Source organism: Schistocerca gregaria, chromosome 10 (genome assembly GCF_023897955.1).
Source record: "Schistocerca gregaria isolate iqSchGreg1 chromosome 10, iqSchGreg1.2, whole genome shotgun sequence".
NCBI classification, from domain to species: Eukaryota; Metazoa; Arthropoda; class Insecta; order Orthoptera; family Acrididae; genus Schistocerca; species Schistocerca gregaria.
In genome coordinates this window covers 191382790-191404166 of record NC_064929.1, presented here as the reverse complement: position 1 = coordinate 191404166, position 21377 = coordinate 191382790, and the positions used below count along the sequence as shown (strand labels likewise).

At 42.1% G+C, this 21377-nt stretch overlaps 1 protein-coding gene across 2 annotated transcripts in view; it reads left to right on the top strand.

Annotated features, from left to right (window-relative positions):
• LOC126293655 (synaptic vesicle glycoprotein 2B-like) overlaps window positions 1–21377 on the top strand; it is a 214674-nt gene that overhangs the window by 159944 nt on the left and 33353 nt on the right. For both annotated transcript variants that reach the window (XM_049986939.1, XM_049986940.1), the window contains exons 6-8: window positions 3605–3846; window positions 11152–11321; window positions 18488–18643. In XM_049986939.1, the coding sequence (XP_049842896.1) occupies window positions 3605–3846; window positions 11152–11321; window positions 18488–18643 (568 nt within the window). The remainder of the gene's footprint in view (window positions 1–3604; window positions 3847–11151; window positions 11322–18487; window positions 18644–21377) is intronic.

Below are 21377 nucleotides of genomic sequence, written 5' to 3'. Positions count from 1 at the left end.
AGGCAGAGAAAATCCCTGACCCCGCCGGGAATCGAACCCGGGAACCCGGCCGTGAGAAGCGAGAACGCTACCGCACGACCACGAGATGCGGGCGAACACCTCACAGAATTTTTATTGAAAACGCCTTTTTCTACATTAACGTATGAAAAAAAGTGCGAATTGAAGGACAAACAACCCACTCCTATACTCAGGGCAGTTTTAAGTGAAGCCAAATAAAAACCCACTTTTCAGACAGCCTTGTCCGAAAAGCATGCTTTACTGACTGCGAATGCAGTTAATAACAGATTATATTGCTATATACGTCTTCTGTTTGGTGGTGAAAAGGAACGATGCAATGAGGGCGTTTGTACAATAAAGAACTTTTAGAGAAAAGCACAAAAACATCAAAACGTCACCTGCAGAACAAAGAATCATTTCAGTTATTGGGAAAAAGTAGAACCGACTACGCCCTTTCTGAAGCTGCTCGTCTGACAGCAATAAAATACAACAGACAAGTTGCATCCAGCAGGAGAGTACTCGCTCGTCTTATTCAGGCAACTGTATTTCTTTGTAAACAAAAACTAGCCTTTCGCGGCCATCGAGAAGACGAATCCTCCAGGAACAAAGGTAACTATCTGGAATTGTTGGATTTACTAGCTCAAGGAGAGCAGTTAATCCGAGACCATCTGTCATCGTCCTCAACCTTTAAAGGAGCGTCTTCAGATATACAGAATGATGTAATAGAAATGATAACTCTGGCACTTAATGAGAAAATAAAAGCTGAAATTGAGTGCAATTTCATTTCGATTCAGGCTGATGAAACATTAGACATATCATGTAAGAGTCAAATGAGTATAATATTCAAGTACTGTATTGCGGACAAAATTGAGGAAAGATTCGTTGGATCTTACGATGTTTCTGGAAATGAAACTGCTGAAGGTTTGTCAAATATTGTTCTTGCAGTTTTGAAAGAATGGAATGTGGAAGGAAAAGTGGTTAGTCAAACATATGATGGCGCTTCAGTAATGGCGGGCAAAGAAAGAGGACTACCATAATTGGTGAAGCAGTTCTGTCCCTATGCGCTGTTTCTTCATTGTTACGCACACCAACTGAATGTGGTACTGTTACATGCCTCCAAAATCATACAAGTACGCATGTTTGTAAGTGATCTTACTGCATTCCATTCGTTTTTCAGCAAATCATCAAAACGAACTGTATTGCTAACTGAGACACGATTTAAACTGCCACATGCAAGCAACACTCGCTGGAACTTTTGTTCCAGGGCAGTTTCAACATCTAGTCATTTCTCAGGACTATACGGTGTTTTTAATTATCTATTTGATGATACAGACTCTCAGTGGGACCCAGAATCCTTGAGCTGTGCTTTGGGAATGAAACGACGGATGGATGATCCTACATTTGTCTACTTGCCTTGTTCTACAGTCGGTGCTTTGTTTATGTTGACCATCTCTTTAATGTTATTCAGTCAAAATATGTCAGTATGACTGCTTGCCACGATGAAATAAGAACTGTCTTAAAAAACTTACGACAGTTAAGAACAGAAACATTCGTTGAGGAATGCATTAAATGCAGCTTGTGTTTGAATGGCAACTTATCATTCTGTGACAGTCTAAAGACATCTCTCAGATCACTAACTAACGAGATACTGTATTTGCAAATTGTTCAGATGGAAAGAAGATTTCAAGACTTTCCCCAAATTCAGTTTGTTGAACTTTGAACGAAAAGTGTTTCCCGAACTATGAAAAAGAATTCCCAAAGTTGAAACTGCTTCAATTATTAGAACAGAACCCTTTTATCAAACAAGAACAAGTTGAAAATGAACTGTGTAACATATACGCTGATGAGAAAAAACACTTATCTCCAAGAATCCTCTTAAAGTACATTGTCAACAATGATTTAGATTCCGTTTATGAAGAAACAACGAAGTTCCTACTTTTAGTTTTGACCCTACCCGCAACTACAGGAAGGAGTGACGAAGCAAGAGTACTCTTAAACGAATGAAGAATTATTTAAGGAATTCAATGTCGAACATACGGCTGTCGTGTTTGAGCACGTTTGCAATAGAAAAGTCACTACTTGGAGAGATATCCAGTGATCAGATCTTTGTAAACCGAGTTATAGACTTATTCGTGGAAAGAAAAGACAGGCGCATTGTACTCATGTACAAGAAAATGTAAGTGCTTCTTCTCTTGCTGCTGGAGTTCTACCAATTTGTCATCGTTTCTTGAACAAGTTATTATTATTTGTTGCGGTGGTAGTGGTAGTAGTAGTAGAAGTAGTAGTTGTTGGTGTTGTTGTTTTATTTGCGTTTTGTTTCATTTGTTTAAATTATTGTTTATTTACTATTTTGTCTCCCTATAATAACTGCAGTCTTCCCAACCTTTCCAACCACGCTACGCCACTGCAGTACACGACCTGCGATGGGAAGGATCCACACATCCAACTGCGCACGCATCGCCAGTGTACCCAACACGCCACGGTGACGCGACAACACGCTCTGTCACTGGAGTTCACGTCTTCTCTGCAACGTTGACGGGTAGTGACCGCTCCTTTATGTTAGGTGTCTCCTTTTTAAACTCCAGTGTTGAAACAGAGAACTTAACAAAGCTTCTTAACGTCCCACCAAGGAGTAATGAACAGCAACTACTCGTGGGGCGATTCTGTATCCAACCAACCCACGGGGAGCTCTTCCGTCAACTCCACCTGCTCGTTACACACGTGGTGACTCGGTACAACCAACCACATCTGGTCTGCGCTGGCGAGCCACACTGCCCTCCCGTGTCCACCAGACTCTCTCAGTGCACGCCCCTACTTCCGCGCCACCATATGAAGTTACCACCTGTCAAAGATCTCACTTCCTCCAGAGCAGTTTCCCGGAAGCAAAACGCAGATATTGATAGCAGAGGGAAAAGACAACCAAGCAGCCACTTAATGACAGACAACATATCAAACAAGCATGTCAGGGGAAGAAAAGGAAAACCGATGCAATTTAAATACAACGTGTAGCACGAGTCGATATACAGCTCAAGCACCTTGCTGTAATGTTTCACGGGTGATTTATTGGTCGAGATGGTCCAGTAGTGCAGCCTCCTCATTCAGAGGACCTGAATCCATTGGGTTTTTGGCTACAGGGATATCGGCAGTGTGCAGGTGTTACAGGAGTGTGCATTCTCTGTACCAGAAATTTGGGATGAGAGGACATATTGGTCAGTTTTTTGAACAGGTGTTGGTTTCCAGACAAATAATTATCTTTGACCAGTACTATCTCCTATAGGAATATGTCGTGTGTGTGTGTGTGTGTGTGTGTGTGTGTGTGTGTGTGTGTGTGTGTGTGTGTGTGTGTGTGCTTGGCTAAACATAAAACAATATTATCCCCAGCAAAGTAATTATAACTATAAACAAAATTTCATCAGCAGCATGACCGACAAAACATAAATCTGATATGTCGATAAATTTGGAAGTCCGGTCTCTGCAGTCCAAAAACGCAAGCATTGAACACCGAGTCATACATACTGTGGAGTGGCTTGCAGAGAAATAGCACGAATGCTCAATGTCCACCAACACGATTTTTTGACTTGATGGATCACCTCCAATGTTCTCGCAGCATTGGCGTGGGTGGTGATCCCACAGCCGTGGGACGTGGCGCTGGGGGCTGTGCGGCTGCGCTCCTGGCGCGTCTTCCTGCTGCTGGGGGCGGCCTTGAGTGCCATCACCTTTACACTGCTCAGGCTGTTCATGCCGGAGAGCCCCAAGTTCCTGCTGGTTGCCGGCCGGAGGGGCGAGGCACTCGACGTGCTCCGCCACATGTTCGCCACCAACAATGGCGTACCACCGGACAAGTTCCCCGTGAGTACACGCAATGCTTATTTCACTTCCCGAGTTGTCATTTGATAGTGACTGCCGTGACAATTTCTTAAAATACACACGTTGACAAGGCATAGTGCTTCAATGCTGTTGCCAATATAGCTCACAGCGGAATGATTCCGCTGGTCTGCATTGGCCGCTTTTATACTGAGCGCGTGACCTTGATTACATAACAGCACTGCTAATGGACTTAGCTGCTGTGAGGGCTGGAGCGGGGTGCAATCCCGCCAACTGTGTTTTCGATTTTTTTTTTTCAAACTGTTGCATCCTTGAGCCCCCGTTCACCAGGTGTACATCTAGCGATTGGCGGCTGACGCTACAGATCACACTTTATTAATAATTATAGTACAGCGTTACATCACCAGTTACAGTTTCATTCTCAGCAAGTACACCAAGTCCTTTCATCCAAACATGTATTTTCTCATGATTACTAACTTTACGACAGGAGCTGGTATACAATCTAGACCTAGTTATGTATATAGTAATATGCCCTTTACATTGTATCTCCGCTCCTGTCTTAAAGTTACTAATGATTAGAAAATACATGTTTGCGTGAAAGGACTTGGTGTACTAGCTGAGAATGTAACTGTAACTGGTGATGTAACGCTGTACTATAATTATTAATAAAGTGTGATCTTTAGTGTCAGCCGCCAATCGCTAGATGTACATCTGGTGAACGGGGGGCTCAAGGATGCAACAGTTTGACAAAAATCGAAAACATAAGGCCGCGTTGGCCGCTGAGTGCCTGCGAGACTGCGTGATGCAACCCGCCTGGGCTGGCAACCACACGGTTACGCGTGCTGCTAAAGAGACTACAGCACATGTACGGGATTGCACACCCGCGCCGGCCCTCGCAGCGGCGAAGTCCATTATCAGCGCTGTTATGAAATCAAGGTCATGCACTCAGTATAAAAGTGACCAACACAGACCAGCAGAATCATTCCGCTGTGAGCTATATTGGCAAAAGCATTGAAGCACTATGCCTCGTCGATGTGTGTATCGTCAACGAAGCCATCGCATGCCAGTCTACAAACATATAATTAGCCTTGAGAATAAACTTGGCACAAATGGAACTGCATAAAGTGTCATATTGAATTGACCTATTTTTTTTCGTGGATGTCAAGGTAATTTCAGAATTTCAGTCTCGATGTTTCCACAGGGAGTACTGGAAGTGGATGGTTCACTCTTTCTATTGTCTGATGTGAGGATGCCTCCTGCTACACAAAACACTGTGTCTGCCATTACTCAAATATGAAATTTTTCTGGAAGACAAAGTGAGCCTGTCAAAAGAAAAGAAAACATAGCTTTGCTCTTAATTAAACTAAGGAAAAGTGTTTGACATTCTTTGACACATTATAGAGGTCAGTAACAATTGCCAGTTCTGTTCAAATTTGTTTTATTGGATCCGTACGCAAGTTCGTAGCATTTTCCCATAAGTTTACAGCAGATACACATATTTAGTCATAAATAATATATTCTCCTTCAACATGTACAACAATGTTCCAACACTGAGTAACTTTTCAATTCCGCAACTGTAGATATCACTTGGCTTTGAGGCAAAGAATTTGTCGAGCATTAATCAGAATACATTTTCCTCCAGAAAGGGAGTTCTTAAAGGTTGTTTCATAGAGAGTGCACAAGATAAGGTGAGTAAGTTGAGTGTAGAGTTACTTCCCAATCCAGCTCCTGTATAATGTTTTTTGTCAGTGTAGCAGAATGTGAGTGGCATTATCGTGGAGTAGCATTACTTCATACAGTTTTCATTATTGTTGTTCTTAGATTGTGTCTGCAAGACATCTCAGTTGTTGACAATAAATGTCAGAAGCAATTTGTAGTACACCACACTGTTGTTGTTCCACCAGACGCATAACATTATCTTTTGGGGATGTGCACAGATCTTTGTCCAGTAAGTTGCTGCTTTGTTTGGGATCAACCATTCCTTTCTGTTTCTTTCGTTAGCATAAAGACATGGTTTCTCACAGGATGGGAATGGTCAGTGTTGTTCACAAGCCAGCAAGCAGAGATGCCCATATAATCACTTATGCTGGTTTTTGTAGTTTCACCTTAGGGCGTACAGTACCCATACACCCAATTTTTGAAGATTCACCATTGCATGCAAACGTTGCATGATGGTGGAATGATCAGAATTCATCACATTTGCTGTTTCTTGAGTAGAATGACATTCATCATTGTGGATTAATGCGTTCAAACACTCATCAAACCCCTAAGGTCTTTCTGAGTGTGCAGAGACACTAATGTCAAAATGATCCCCCTTAAAATGACAAAACAATTTTCTTGCTGTGCTCTGTCCAGTGGTGTTATCTCTGTACACAGCACATATGTTTCTGGCTGCTTCCACTAGGGTCACTCCACTGTTGAACTCAAGCAGAAGAATATGTCAGGAATGTCCCGACTTTTCCTTCTTAGCCCACCATTTTCCATCATCCATATCTCTGCTATCTATCTCCAGGTGACAGATTGACAATATGTAAACTCAAATAGCAACAGTGAACAACAAATAAAAAATGACAGTGGGTAAACAAACCCATAGCAACCACAATACTATCACACAAAAAGGAAAGAAAGAAAAATGCTATGAATCTACCAATCTAACATAAATAGTTTTCCTCACAGAATGCCAGTTCCTTTGATACAGAATTATTGTTTTAGTTATTTTATTGGGCAGTTTTTCAAATAAGGAGGCAATTTGAGTAATCTTTAAAAATAGCTTCTTTTCCCCTAAAAAGGATGGTTTTAATGCTGCTGAATCAATTCATTGTTAGTTAAAATATAGCCCTTACTTGTATTAGAAATGGCACAGTCACTCTAATCCAAGATGTAAGCAGAATGATGTTATGTGAACTGTTCAATCAATCATGTATTAAGAGTAGAGGACAAATTAACTACAAAGCTTATTATCTTTCTATGAACCACTGTACCCCAATAAATGTTAGTATAATTTACCAAGTACACAAAACTGAGAATTGGACTCGTTTATACATTTCACTGACAGATATCCTCACTATTATTTTACAGGTCTTCTGTCAAGTGGGTCAGAAAATCCCATCCAAAACTAGGGTGTGGTCAGAACCGTATGTGTGTGCAACTGAAAGTTAACTGGAATACAAAGATATTTCAGTCTGTAGACAGAGTTCCTTACCAACCTTATACTCTGAAGTGCCAAAGAAACTGGTATAGGCATGCATTCAAATACAGATATGTGCAAACAGACAGAATACAGTGCTGTGGTTGGCAATGCCTATATAAGACAACAAGTGTCTGGTGCAGTTTTTAGATTGGTTACTGGTGCTACAATGGCAGATTATCAAGATTTAAGTGAATTTGAACATGGTGTTATAGTCGGCACATGAGCTGTGGGACTCAGCATCTCCGAGGTAGTGATGAAGTGAGGATTTTCCCATATGACAATTTCATGAGTGTACTAAGAAAACAAGAATCTGGTAAAACATCAAATTCCCAACATCACTGGAGTTGGAATAAGATCCTGCAATAATGGGACCAACGACAACTGAAGAGAATCATTCAGTGTGACAGAAGTGCAACCCTTCTGCAAATTGCTGCAGATTTCAGTGTTGAACCATCAACAAGTGCCATTGTGTGAACCATTCAACAAAACATCATTGATATGGACTTTCAGAGCTGAAGGCCGACTGGTGTACCCTTGAATACTGCATGACACAAAGCTTTACGTCTTGCCAACATTGGGCTGTTGATAACTGGAAACATGTTGCCTGGTCAGACGAGTCTTGTTTCAAATTGTATCAAACAGATGGACATGTATCGGTTTAGAGATAACCTCGTGAATCCATGGTACTTGCATGTCAGCAGGGGACTGTTCAACTTGGTGGAGGCTCTGTAATGATGTAGGGTGTCTGTAGTTGGAGTGATATGGGACCCCTGATATGTCTAGATATAACTCTGACAGGTAACACATATGTAAGCATCCTGTCTGATCACCAGCCTCCATTCATGTCCATTGAGCATTCTGACAGACTTGAGCAATTTCAGGACGACAATTCAATGCCCCACACTTCCAGAACTGCTACAGAGTGGCTCCAGGAACACTCTACTGATTTTAAACACTTCTATTGGCCACCAAACTCCAGAGACATGAATATTATTGAGCGTATCTGGGATGCCTTGCAATGTGCTGTTCAGAAGAGCTCTGCACCCTCTTGTACTCATGGATTTATGGACAGGCATGCATAATTCGTGGTGTCAGTTCCCTCTGTCACTATTTCAGACATTAGTCAAGTCAGTTCCACATTGTGTTTCAGCACTTCTGCATTTTTGCAGGGGCCCAACACGATATTTGACAGGTGTACCAGTTTCCTTGGCTCTTCAGTGAATACACAATCAATCTACCATATAACTGGAATCATCGGACTGGATACTAGGTAGGTAACTGGAATCATATGAGAAGGTGGAGAGCAGAAAATTCAAATCATAGGACAAGTTGGAGAGTAGGTAATTGTAATCATGCAGTATGGTGAAGGGCATGTAACTGGAAGAATACAACATGAACAGTGGGTAGTTGTTTTTGTATGATAAGGTACAGGGAAGAGAAATTGAATTACACTCCTGGAAATGGAAAAAAGAACACATTGACACCGGTGTGTCAGACCCACCATAATTGCTCCGGACACTGCGAGAGGGCTGTACAAGCAATGATCACATGCACAGCACAGCGGACACACCAGGAACCGCGGTGTTGGCCGTCGAATGGCGCTAGCTGTGCAGTATTTGTGCACCGCCGCCGTCAGTGTCAGCCAGTTTGCCGTGGCATACGGAGCTCCATTGCAGTCTTTAACACTGGTAGCATGCTGCGACAACATGGACGTGAACCGTATGTGCAGTTGACGGACTTTGAGCGAGGGCATATAGTGGGCATGCGGGAGGCCGGGTGGACGTACCGCTGAATTGCTCAACACGTGGGGCGTGAGGTCTCCACAGTACATCGATGTTGTCGCCAGTGGTCGGCGGAAGGTGCACGTGCCCGTCGACCTGGGACCGGACCGCAGCGATGCACGGATGCACGCCAAGACCGTAGGATCCTACGCAGTGCCATAGGGGACCGCACCGCCACTTCCCAGCAAATTAGGGACACTGTTGCTCCTGGGGTATCGGCGAGGACCATTCGCAACCGTCTCCATGAAGCTGGGCTATGGTCCCACACACTGTTAGGCTGTCTTCCGCTCACGCCCCAACATTGTGCAGCCCGCCTCCAGTGGTGTCGCGACAGGCGTGAATGGAGGGACGAATGGAGACGTGTCATCTTCAGCGATGGGAGTCGCTTCTGCCTTGGTGCCAATGATGGTCGTATGCGTGTTTGGCACCGTGCAGGTGAGCGCCACAATCAGGACTGCATACGACCGAGGCACACAGGGCCAACACCCGGCATCATGGTGTGGGGAGCGATCTCCTACACTGGCCGTACACCTCTGGTGATCGTCGAGGGGACACTGAATAGTGCACGGTACATCCAAACCGTCATCGAACCCATCGTTCTACCATTCCTAGACCGGCAAGGGAACTTGCTGTTCCAACAGGACAATGCACGTCCGCATGTATCCTGTGCCACCCAACGTGCTCTACAAGGTGTAAGTCAACTACCCTGGCCAGCAAGATCTCCGGATCTGTCCCCCATTGAGGATGTTTGGGACTGGATGAAGCGTCGTCTCACGCGGTCTGCACGTCCAGCACGAACGCTGGTCCAACTGAGGTGCCAGGTGGAAATGGCATGGCAAGCCGTTCCACAGGGCTACATCCAGCATCTCTGCGATCGTCTCCATGGGAGAATAGCAGCCTGCATTGCTTCGAAAGGTGGATATACACTGTACTAGTGCTGACATTGTGCATGCTCTGTTGCCTGTGTCTATGTGCCTGTGGTTCTGTCAGTGTGATCATGTGATGTATCTGACCCCAGGAATGTGTCAATAAAGTTTCCCCTTCCTGGGACAATGAATTCACGGTGTTATTATTTCAATTTCCAGGAGTGTATATGACAAAATGGATGACAGGGAACTACACACACCAAAAACAGTTTTGCATCAGCCCGGTGCCCAGAACTCCTGAAGATAGACCTTGACTGTGGATATTTCATCACATACACAGTTCCTTTGACTGTTCAGAGATGTCACTAAACACACCCAAAGGTGTAAGCAATCATGCATGAGCAGCACCTATTAGACGGTGTGGGTCCGACAGCCGGTCAGTTCGTCATTCCACCAATAAGGAGGTACACGGCTCATGTTGTCTGCAGTTCAGCCATGCCTGGACGGTCAATACCGTGGTTAGATCATGTCTGCATTGTTACTTTGTGCCAGGAAGGACTCTCAACATGGGAAGTGTCCAGGTGTCTCAGGGTGAACCAAAGTGAGGTTGTTCTGACATGGAGGAGATATAGAGAGAGACAGGAACTGTCGATGGCATACCTCATTCAGGCAACCCAAGAGCTAGTACTGCAGTTGACGACTGCTACTTTTGGATTATCACTTAGAGGAACGCTGACAGCAAAGCCACCGCGTTGAATAATGCTTTTCGTGCAGCCAGAGGATGTTGTGTTAAGACTGAAACTGTGTGCAATAGGCTGCAGCGCAACTTCACTCCTGAAGTCCATGGTGAGATCCATCTTTGCAACCATGACACCATGCAGTGTGGTACAGATGGGCGCAACAACATGCTGAATGGACCACTCAGCATGTTCTCCAGACTTGAACCCTGTTGAACATGCCTGGGTTGGATTGAAAAAGGCTGTTTATGAACGAAGTGACCTACCAACCGCTCTGAAGGATCTACGCCAAATCGCTGTTGAGGAGTGGGACAATCTGGACCAACAGTGCCTTGATGAGCTTGTGGATAGAATGCAATGATGAATACAGGCATGCCTCAATGCAAGATGACATACTACTGGGTGTTAGAGGTACCGGTGTGTACAGCAATCTGGACCACCACCTCTGAAGATATCCTGTATGGTGGTACAACATGCAATGTGCGGTGTTCGTGAGCAATAAAAAGGGTGGAAATGATGTTTATGTTTATCTCTGTTCCAGTTTTCTGTACAATTTCCTGAACTCATGGGACTGAGGTGATGCAAAACTGATGTGCGTAGGATCATGTGGGAAGGGGAAGGGAAACTATATGAGAAGATAGACAGGAAACTGGAACCTTATGTGAAAATGAGTGCAAGTAATTGGAATGATTTGATGGGGTGGAGGGAAAGGAACAAGCAGTTGACAGAAGAACCACCACCTTCCCTTTGCACAGGTTACAGCCCTCCAGAGGGACTCGCAGTCAGTGTCATCGGTGGGTGTCAACACCAAGTCCCCAGCGGCCATCGCTCGCCACATGTGGAGGCAGACTGCCCCACTGTTCAGACCGCCCTACCTGCTGTACACACTGCTCGCCTGTCTTCTGCAGTTTGGCCTCTACGCCAGGTACGTACTAACTGCAGCTGCACGGAGGCTACTCCGTTAAGCTCCCAGTGTATAAATGACATCATTTTCTGCTTTTGACTGTAACAGTTTTCATTGTCTATTGTAGTTTAGGCTTGTGTGTCACTGTCAAGCATATACAAATGTATAGCATCAACCACCAAGAAAAACATGATAGGAGAAAAACAGTATGTACAACAAATTTACAGTCTGCTACCATTCATTTATTTAAAGGAGTGGTTGCCATATTATGGCACAGAAACAGATTAATAATGATAATAATAATAAATAATGATAATAATAATAATTATTATTGTTATTATATTATTAAAGCTCGCAATACCACAACAGATAAATGCCGACTTTGCAAACAACAAATAGAAACAGCAGATCACATCACAATGTCCTTTCTGGCTCTACCTTGCTCTGAACCCACTATCCAACATGCTAAATAATACAAATTATGGATATAATATTACTGGAACATACCCACACAAAATCACACATTTACTATACATGGATGATCTACAACTACTGGCAGCAACAAATCAACAACTCAACCAATTACTAAAGATAACAGAAGTATTCAGCAATGATATAAATATGGCTTTCGGAACAGACAAATGTAAGAAAAATAGCATAGTTAAGGGAAAACACACTAAACAAGATTACATATTGGATAACCACAGCGACTGCATAGAAGCGATGGAAAAAACAGATGCCTATAAATATCTAGGATACAGACAAAAAATAGGAATAGATAATACAAATATTAAAGAAGAACTAAAAGAAAAATATAGACAAAGACTAACAAAAATACAGAAAACAGAATTGACAGCAAGAAACAAGACAAAAGCTATAAATACTTGTGCTATACCAATATTGACCTACTCATTTGGAGTAGTGAAATGGAGTAACAGACCTAGAAGCACTCAATACACTTACACGATCACAATGCCACAAATGTGCAATACATCACATACATTCAGCAACAGAAAGATTCACATTAAGCAGGAAGGAAGGAGAAAGGGGATTTATCGACATAAAATACCTACGTTAGGGACAGGTAGACAATTTAAGAAAATTCTTTATAGAACAAGCAGAAACTAGCAAAATACGCAAAGCAATCACTCATATAAATACATCAGCTACACCACTGCAATTTCATAACCACTTCTACAACCCTTTAGATCAAGTCAGGCCTCTCCACAGGCCAGTTCATTTCAGGAACGTCACTGCCCACAGACCATTGGCTTATAGATGCCGGTTATAACTGGTTACATTGTCATGCTGATACAGACAATCATCATATCTGAACTGTTACTGTGCTGTATGCAGTACATAATGCTGTAGAATGTGTCCATATTCTTCCACTTAAGCACAAAATGGGGATGACACCCTGACCACAAGAAAAACTTCTGTACAGTAACAGCACATCCTTCTGTACATCACTGTTGACACTATAAGTGATGGAAGTAACATTCTCCAGGCACTGGACAAACTCTGACACTTCCACCTGATTCCCACAGGGCATAGTGTAATTCATCTCTCCAAATTCCTCATTTCCAGTGACGTCACTCTTTATGCCATCATAAATGTCCCTTAGCACTCATTACAGAAATGTGCCAAAATGAGAAATAGAGATGACTTTCACTGAGAAAGTCACACAAAAGCTATGTATCAAAAAAGTGTTCTTTATCAACAAAAATCTTATTTAGTGCACTACCAAAGGAAATTAAAAGTATACCAAAATTCCACATATTCAAAAAAGAACTTAAAAAAATGTTAATTAGCAAGGGTTTTTATAGTGTCAAGGAATACTTAAGTCACCAGCATTCAATATACAGTAGCTTATTTCCTTCATCATAATGATCCAAAATGATAATTCAAAACTAAATTGTATTCATCTATTATTCTAATTTAGCATATTATGAATGTTGTTATGCATATGGTTTCATGTTATATGTAATAATATGTTATTTATGAACATATAATTGTAAATCTTTTCATGTCCTATTTTCTATGTAAGGCAATGTATGACAAATCTTATATCATTTTTATAATGATGAGATACAAGGATGCTAAGTAAAAAACAATAAATAGAAAAATAAATAAATGTGCAACAGAGAGTTGTCACAGCAAGAATACTTACAATACACATGCTCCCAGGTTCCTTGCAGGACTTACCTCGGCGAGAGGCTATAATGGTTGATTGCAAATTTTCTAGAGGGTATGGTGATGACAGACTGCTAATAGACATAAATAACTCACCAAAGACAGAAGCAGTGACTTATTTTGTGTAAGTAGATCAGTCTCTACGCTGGTGGCAGCTTCACTGTTAGAACCAATCATTAATTCTGCAGCAGGGTGTATAGCTCGTGCAGGATATTGTGACCGATGCACGATGACCAGCTTTTGTCGTAAGCACTGCACGAGTTCATTTCATTTGTTTGTTCGGAAGTGGAGGCTGATAAGTGTTTTTCACCTTTTGGCCAGGCAGCAATGGTAGAATTGAGGCGCACATGCTGCAGTCTTTCTCAAATGATTTTACAGAAACTATTTGGCAAAAAAAATCATTTTTGCTTTGTTTTTAGCTTTATATGTCAAGTTCGTGATGATGTGCCCATCACTTTGTTACTGGTCATAGCTGTTATAATATTCAGGTGAAAGTAAGACACTGCACAAAATTTAGAAAAGTGTGCAATGAAAATTATAAGTGGCTTTGATTTTGCATTTGCTGCATATTACATAATATGTTGCAGCATATGAAATTTAGCTAACATATTGAATTTTTCTATATTAAAAACAAAGATTCCAAGACTTACCAAGTGGGAAAGTGCCAGTAGATAGGCACGATAAATAAAACACACAAACCGATGGTTGCTTCTTCAGGAAAGAGGGAAAGAGAGGGAAAGACGAAAGGATGTGGGTTTTAAGGGAGAGGGTAAGGAGTCATTCCAATCCCGGGAGCGGAAAGACTTACCTTAGGGGGAAAAAAGGACAGGTGTACACTCGCACACACACACATATCCATCCGCACATACACAGACACAAGCATGTGCTTGGATGCTAGGATGCTTATGATGGCCTTTTATGTTTCGGACTCTGTTTATAGCTATCTGTTGACTATATGAGCCATTGGCATTGCTACAGTGCTAGCACCAGTTCCCATCAGATCACCCAAGTAAAGCACCATTGGGCATGGCTAGCACATGGATGGGTGACCATCTGGGTCTGCTGAGGGTTGCACTCAGCCCTCGTGATGCCAATTGGGAACTGCCTGCTTGAGAAGTAGCAGTCTGGTCATGAAAACTGTCGACAGCTGGGAGAGTGGTGTGCTGACCACATGCCCCTCCATATCCGCATCCAGTGATGCCTATTGGCTGACACAGTGGTTAGGTGGCACTGTTGGACATTTTGAAGCCTGTTTGCGTGGAGAATTGATTGTGAGGTCAGTCAATAGTGACCACTCAGAATTGCCACGTCTTCCACCAGCAGATGGCCCAGACGACACACTGCGTTCAGGGCCACGGTGCTAGCAGGCCTATGGAAATCAATATAGCATCCACCACATTGCTTGCTTCATGCCACATGATTAAGGGGAGCACCACTGGCTATGGCTGCAATGATGATGGTCTCTTAGTGCTACAAAAATCATTCTTCTGTTTGCACTTAATCTGCTCTCTGAAAACATACCAAACAGACCATATTACTGACCCTTATTATGAACTTCCTTCAGACTTTGCTTTTGGGCAGCAACTATGATCTCTGTTGCTGTACAAGGTGACTTGGTTTGCTATCTGGAGTTTTCTCTTCTGAGCTTTCATACCAGACTGGACACTACACCCACAGCAGGCAGTGATTATATAAGAAATGATGTGGCTCTCTGAGCAGTATGTGAGTGGTCTTCACTTTCAGTTGTTGACCCATAATGTGTGTCTGTGCCATTCTTCTGCAATAAAAGAGTACTTTACCCTTGAATTAGGTGGTCTGACATATTAAGCTGAACTAATTGAGCCCCTTGGGATAAAACACTTATGAGGAAGAATGATCAAGAGTAATTGCAGTCAGATTTTCTGTCCAAAGTGGAGATTATACGAGGAACAGTCTATATAATGGAACCTATGCAGGTTAGAGAGCTCCTACTTTCTTGTCTTTCAATTAATACATGTAATATACTCATAAGTCCAGACATTATGATCACCAGCTTAAAAGCAAGTTGGTCTACTTTTGGAACACAGTATGGCAGCATTTCTGCACAACATGACTTTGACAACTCCTTAGTGGATTTTCAAAGGTATATGGTGTACAGGTGGTTTACGTAGCCTGCAGCTATCACTGTGCCTTAGATTACTGCCACAGGTCCCATGGAAGCCCATATGACTGCCTCCCCCCCCCCCCCCCCCTCCATATTGTAATACTGCCCCCCACCAGCCTACAGTTATGGTACAGTGCATATTTCGAGCAGACATTCGCTCAAATGATGCTATATCCACACATGATCATCAACCTGGTGTAATGAGAAATGTGATGTGTCTAACCATGCAACAATTTTCTGTTGCCCCACTGTCCAGTTTTGATGAACAGGTGCGCACTCTACTTGTACTTGTAATTGTTGATGTCATTGGATCAACAAGAGGAACACTTGGAGGATGTTAGCTGTAGGGCCTTCATTCAGTTGTATATGCTGGACGGTATGCTTGGAAACACTTGCTTCCATACCAGCTTTGTCATCAGATCTAGCACAGATCACTGCCTATCCTGCTTTACAGAGCTGACAAGCACCCACGTTCTGTGATGAGATGTGGGCTTTCGACACTTTGTCACTTATTCATAGTTCTCCCATCCTTTGAAGACTTCCTGAAGGAGCTCACGACAGTAACGTGTGAATAGTCAACCAGCTTCCCCATTTCTGAGATGCTAGTTGCATGCGTCAGGCAGTAACAATATGCCCTCAGTCAAAGTTGCTTATGACAGTGAACTTGTATATATGCAAAGCTTCTTATCACTAGATTGAGCCATGTAGGTCTCTGCTTTGCTTCCAGTCTTTCCTTATCATGCTCCGTGCCCACAATGTCATTAGACAGTGTTTAGTCTTTCGGTGGATGGTGGCCAATATGTTTCGGATGATCAACATAAGTGGTTTCAGTGTCAATGGGTATCAAAGGTTTTTGGAATCCCATGACATACAATGGTTATCGTTTGTGTGAAATGTCTCTCTCCAATAGCCTCTCGAGTCTTGAGCACATATTAAATGTTCAAATTAGCCACATTTTTGTTAATTGCTTTGTGTTACTTCTAGTTAATATCAAGTGACCCTCAAAACATTTTTGAATACAAAGTGAAATTTTTGTAGGTTGTATCATATATGATACCTCAGTACTCAATAGAACAATTATACGCACAACTAAGCAGTTTCAAGTTGCTTTATGACAAATAATCAGTGATAAACACTACACAAATTATTCACATCTGCTGTATATTTCAAGATAAGTGAGACTACAAACATGGTATCAACACTTTCAACTAGTGTAAGTAAACACTTCACAATATTCCAGCAAAAGTTTTCTATGTAATCTATCTGGTGAAAAGCAGTAGTTATTTTAATAACACTTTTTTCTCAACACGTGCCTTCAGAACTCATTGCTTTGTTGAATTAGAGCAAGAGGCACAGTTTCTTCTGATAAACTTTCTTCACTTTAATCTCTTTCCATCAAAGCATCATCTTTATCATCAGATTCATCAAACTCTATTGGAATCTTCTGGATTAAGTCTTTTGACCAACTCGGTGATCTTTATTAAGTCAATCCTGAGAATAAAGTAGGAAAAAATTATAACCACAGGCCAGAAAGAGTTCATCTGTGTACAATCCAGACAAAAAAATAAAACCTGGAGGTATCATAAACTGAGAAGCCACAACATTATTACAACTGCGCCTCACAATGTCGGATGCTGCCTGCTGGCACTGCAGGTATATGACATGGTAAGAAACGTATGTAAGCAGAGCAGACATGTTAGGGGAATCACCCTAGCAAAGATGTAGGCTGAAAATGGGAAAATCTGTTGAGAAAAGCACCTTTGACAAAGGACAGATTATTATTACGCAGAGCCTGTGAACAAGTATCTCAAAAATGGCGAAACTAGTCGAATGTTCATGTGCTACTGTTGTGAACATGTGCTTCAAGAGGTAGTGGAAGATAATGAAATTACCACTAGGCACTAAATGCTTGAATGTCCATGACTCTTGACAGAACATGGGGCTCAGAAGCTTGTCTGCTCTGTAAAGTATGACGGTGGTCTGTAGCATCTCTGCCAAAAGAGCATAATATTTGTGCACGCACAATGTTTTGGAGCACACCATTCATCATATATGGTTTAAAATGGCGTTTCACAGCAGACCATCCCTATGTGTTCACACATTGACATGATTACATTGTCAGTTACAACTGCAGTTGGCACAGGGCAATTGGGATTCGACCGTCAAACAGAGGAAACATATTGGCTGTTCAGATGAATCACAGTTTTGCTACACTAGGTTGACAGTCGTCTCCACAAACACCACCAGCTAGGTGAATGGCACCTCAAAATGTAGAATACACCACAAACACAGGCTGGAGAGAGCAGTATTATGCTACAGGAGGCATTCTCCTGCTCTCCCGTGGGACCTGTGGTAGTAATCAAAGACAGGCTGACAGCTGCAAACTATCTGCATCACTTCATGCTTGATGTCTTCCTCAACGGCTCTGTCATCTTTCAGCAGTATAACTGTTTGTGTCTCAGAGCCAGAACCGTGCTACAGTGGTTTGGTGAGGAGCATCATAGTGAACTTGCAGTGATGTCTCAGTAACCAAAGTCACCTGATGTGAATCCTATGGAGCTCATTTGGGTCGCTATCGAGCACCCATCACAGAGTACACAAATTGACAGTGCGGTATTTAGACAAATTACATGGTATGTGCATAATCATCTAATGATACATTACTTCACAAACCTACCAAGGAACTGTCAGATACCTGATATGCAGAATCAGTCATTTTATGTTCCAAAGATGGACACAGAAGCTATTAAGCAGGGGGTTGTAGCGTTTTGACCCATTAGTGTATATGATACCTTAGGACTGAAGATGATAGACAGCCACATTTTCTACAGCTGCTGTTTTCCATTTGCAGCTCTAATGGCTTCCTGCTGTGGCTGCCAGACCTGGTGACCCGCATGTCGCAGTACAACATGGCCTACCCTGGCCAGGAGACCACTGTCTGTGACGTCATCGCTATCCTCGCTGGACAGATGCCACCACCTGCTGACGTTAAGACCAACTACTCCAGGTGAGTCTGATGCAAATAAACTTGCCACTCAGTCAGACAAGAGTGAATTCTGTGGCTAGAAGCCCACAGAATGATCATTCCAGTTTAAGTGAGCTGATCGCCATCACTGAAGAAGGTTAGGACTAGTTTCACCAGAGTTTATAGTGACTTCTGTTTCTTGTGATTCTCATTTTTTCAATGGCTGATTTTTGTGAGCAAAAAAAAGTAAAATTATACTCTTTGCTTGGAAAAGATGAAACAGAATCTCTTGAAGTGTTAAAAACCGTATACAAGGATGATGCTGTGGGGAAAACTCAAGGGTTTGAGTGGTTTTTTGTTTCAAAAATGGGGAAATGTCAGTTGGACAAACCTCATTCTGGCCATCCTTCCAACGCCCCAACACATGAAAATGTTGAAAACATTCATGCAGTCATCAAAGAAGATTGACAATGGACCACTGAAGAAATTGTGCGGTGAAATGTGTCAGAAGATTTGTGAATGAAAAGGCTGGCTGCCGAATTTGTGCCATGTCTAATGATTGCTAAACAAAAACAAGTTCACATGGAAGGATACTATGCTTTGAAAGAAGAATCCCAAAGTGATCTGAACTTTTCTTAAAAAATTAACAGAGGCAATGAAACTTAGCACTGTGCTTACAATGCTGAATCAAAGTAACAATTGAGGCAGTGGAACAGTACAGGTTCGCCTCGCTCAAAGACAGCTCGTCAGGTAAAATCAAACATTAAGACAATGCTGATTTTTTATTTGATGCGAGAGGAATTGTTCATTCAGAATTTGTTCCACAGGGTCAGATAGTTAACTGGGCTTTCTACTTGGAAGTTTTGAAAGATTCCACAACAGCACACAGCGGAAGTGCCTCAATTTGTGGAAGTCAGGTGACTGGTTTTTCCTTTGTGACAATGCACTGCTGGCACAGCCCTGTCTGTATGACAATTCTTGATCAGAAATGGAATGGCCCCTGTTCCTCACCCCTACCCATACTCCCCTGACCTTGCCCCCATGTGACTCTTTCCTTGTTTCCTAGAATGAAAAAAAGACACGAAAGGAAAGTGTTTTGTTGATGCTGCTGAGGTGAAGAAAAAACTGATGAAGTCACTGTAAGGCATCACAAAAGATGAATTTAAACAATATTTTGTTAAAGGTTTACAACTTTGCTTCCACTGTTTGCCAACAGGTAGCGACAACGGTAAGTAGCGGTCAAAAGAAACAGATTTCAGATGTCAGGCAGTTAGCTTGAACCTCAGTCAACATAACCTCTTTCAAACATTAGTCAATTTGGTCTGTATCATAAAGTTTTTCTTGATTGAAAATGTTAGTTTATGAGCCTAATTATTGTCACTTGTGCGAGATGTTAGTTTTTTGTTTCAATATGAGGAAAACAGCAGCCGAGTCTCATCAAATGTTCTCAGGTACGTTTGGTAAGGACACTATTAGTGAAAGAACGTGTTGTGAGTGGTTTCAACACTTCAAAAATGTTGATTTTAACTTCATAGACTCTTCATAGACTGGCGTAGTGGTGGAAGAGAGAATGTTTTTGAAGATGCAGAATTGAAGACATTGCTGAGTGAAGACTAGCGTCAAACTTGAGAAGAGTTGTCATGATTAGTGGGAGTGACACAGCAAGCCATTTCAAAATGTCTCAAAGCTATGGGCACAATTCAGAAAGAAGGAACTTGAGCTGAAACCAAGAGACATTGAATGGCATTTGTGTGATTGTGAACAGTTGCTTCAGAGGCAAAAACGGAAGGGATTTCTGCATTGCATTGTGACCGGGGATGAAAAACTTTTTTCTTTACAATAACCCTAAATGCAAAAAACCCTGGGGATATCCGAGCCATGCTTCCATGTCAATGGTCAAACCGAATATTCACAGCTCCAAGATCATGCTCTGCATTTGGTGGGACTGGTTCGTCGTTGTGTACTATGAGGTGTTAAAACCAAGTGAAACAATCACAGGTGCTCATTATTGAATGCAAATAATGTGTTTGAGCAGGGCATTAAAAGACAAACAACCGCAATACAGCGAGAGGCATGATAAAGTGATTCTGCAGCACGATAATGCTTGACCCCATGTTGGAAAAGAGGTCAAAACGTACTTGGAAACATTAAAATGGGAAGTCCTACCCCACCCGCCATATTCTCCAGACATCGCTCCCTCTGACTATCACCTGTTTAGATCACTAGTGCATATCCTGACTGACCAACACTTCCAATCTCATGAAGAAGTCACAAATTGGATCGATTCGTGTATCACTTCAAAAGATGAACAATTTTTTTGACGTGGGATTCATGCCTGAAAGATAGGAGAAAGTAGTGGCCAGTGATGGAAAATACTTTGAATGATACATGTGCGTAACCAATTTGTTTCATTAAAGCATCAAATGTTGGGGAAAAAGCGGAATGGAATAAAAGATTAGACATGTGCATTACTGCAAATGGAGAATACTTTGAAGGGGATTGAAGATGCTTAAAATGCGAATAAATAAGTTAAAAGAAATAAGTTTGATTTCTTTTTGGTACCCTATTGTAGGTCCATAGCTAGCAACAGAGAATCCTCCACTGCAAAGTTATTATCAAAGGATTAATGGCTGGGCTGTCATCAGCTGGCAACAGTAATCTAGTTATTTAGTGGTCTTTCCCTTGTGTCCACACTCGTTAGATTATAAAATTTGGGTAAACCTGGAAAAATCACTTCTGCTATTGTTCATACCTTCAAATCCTTAATTTGACGTAC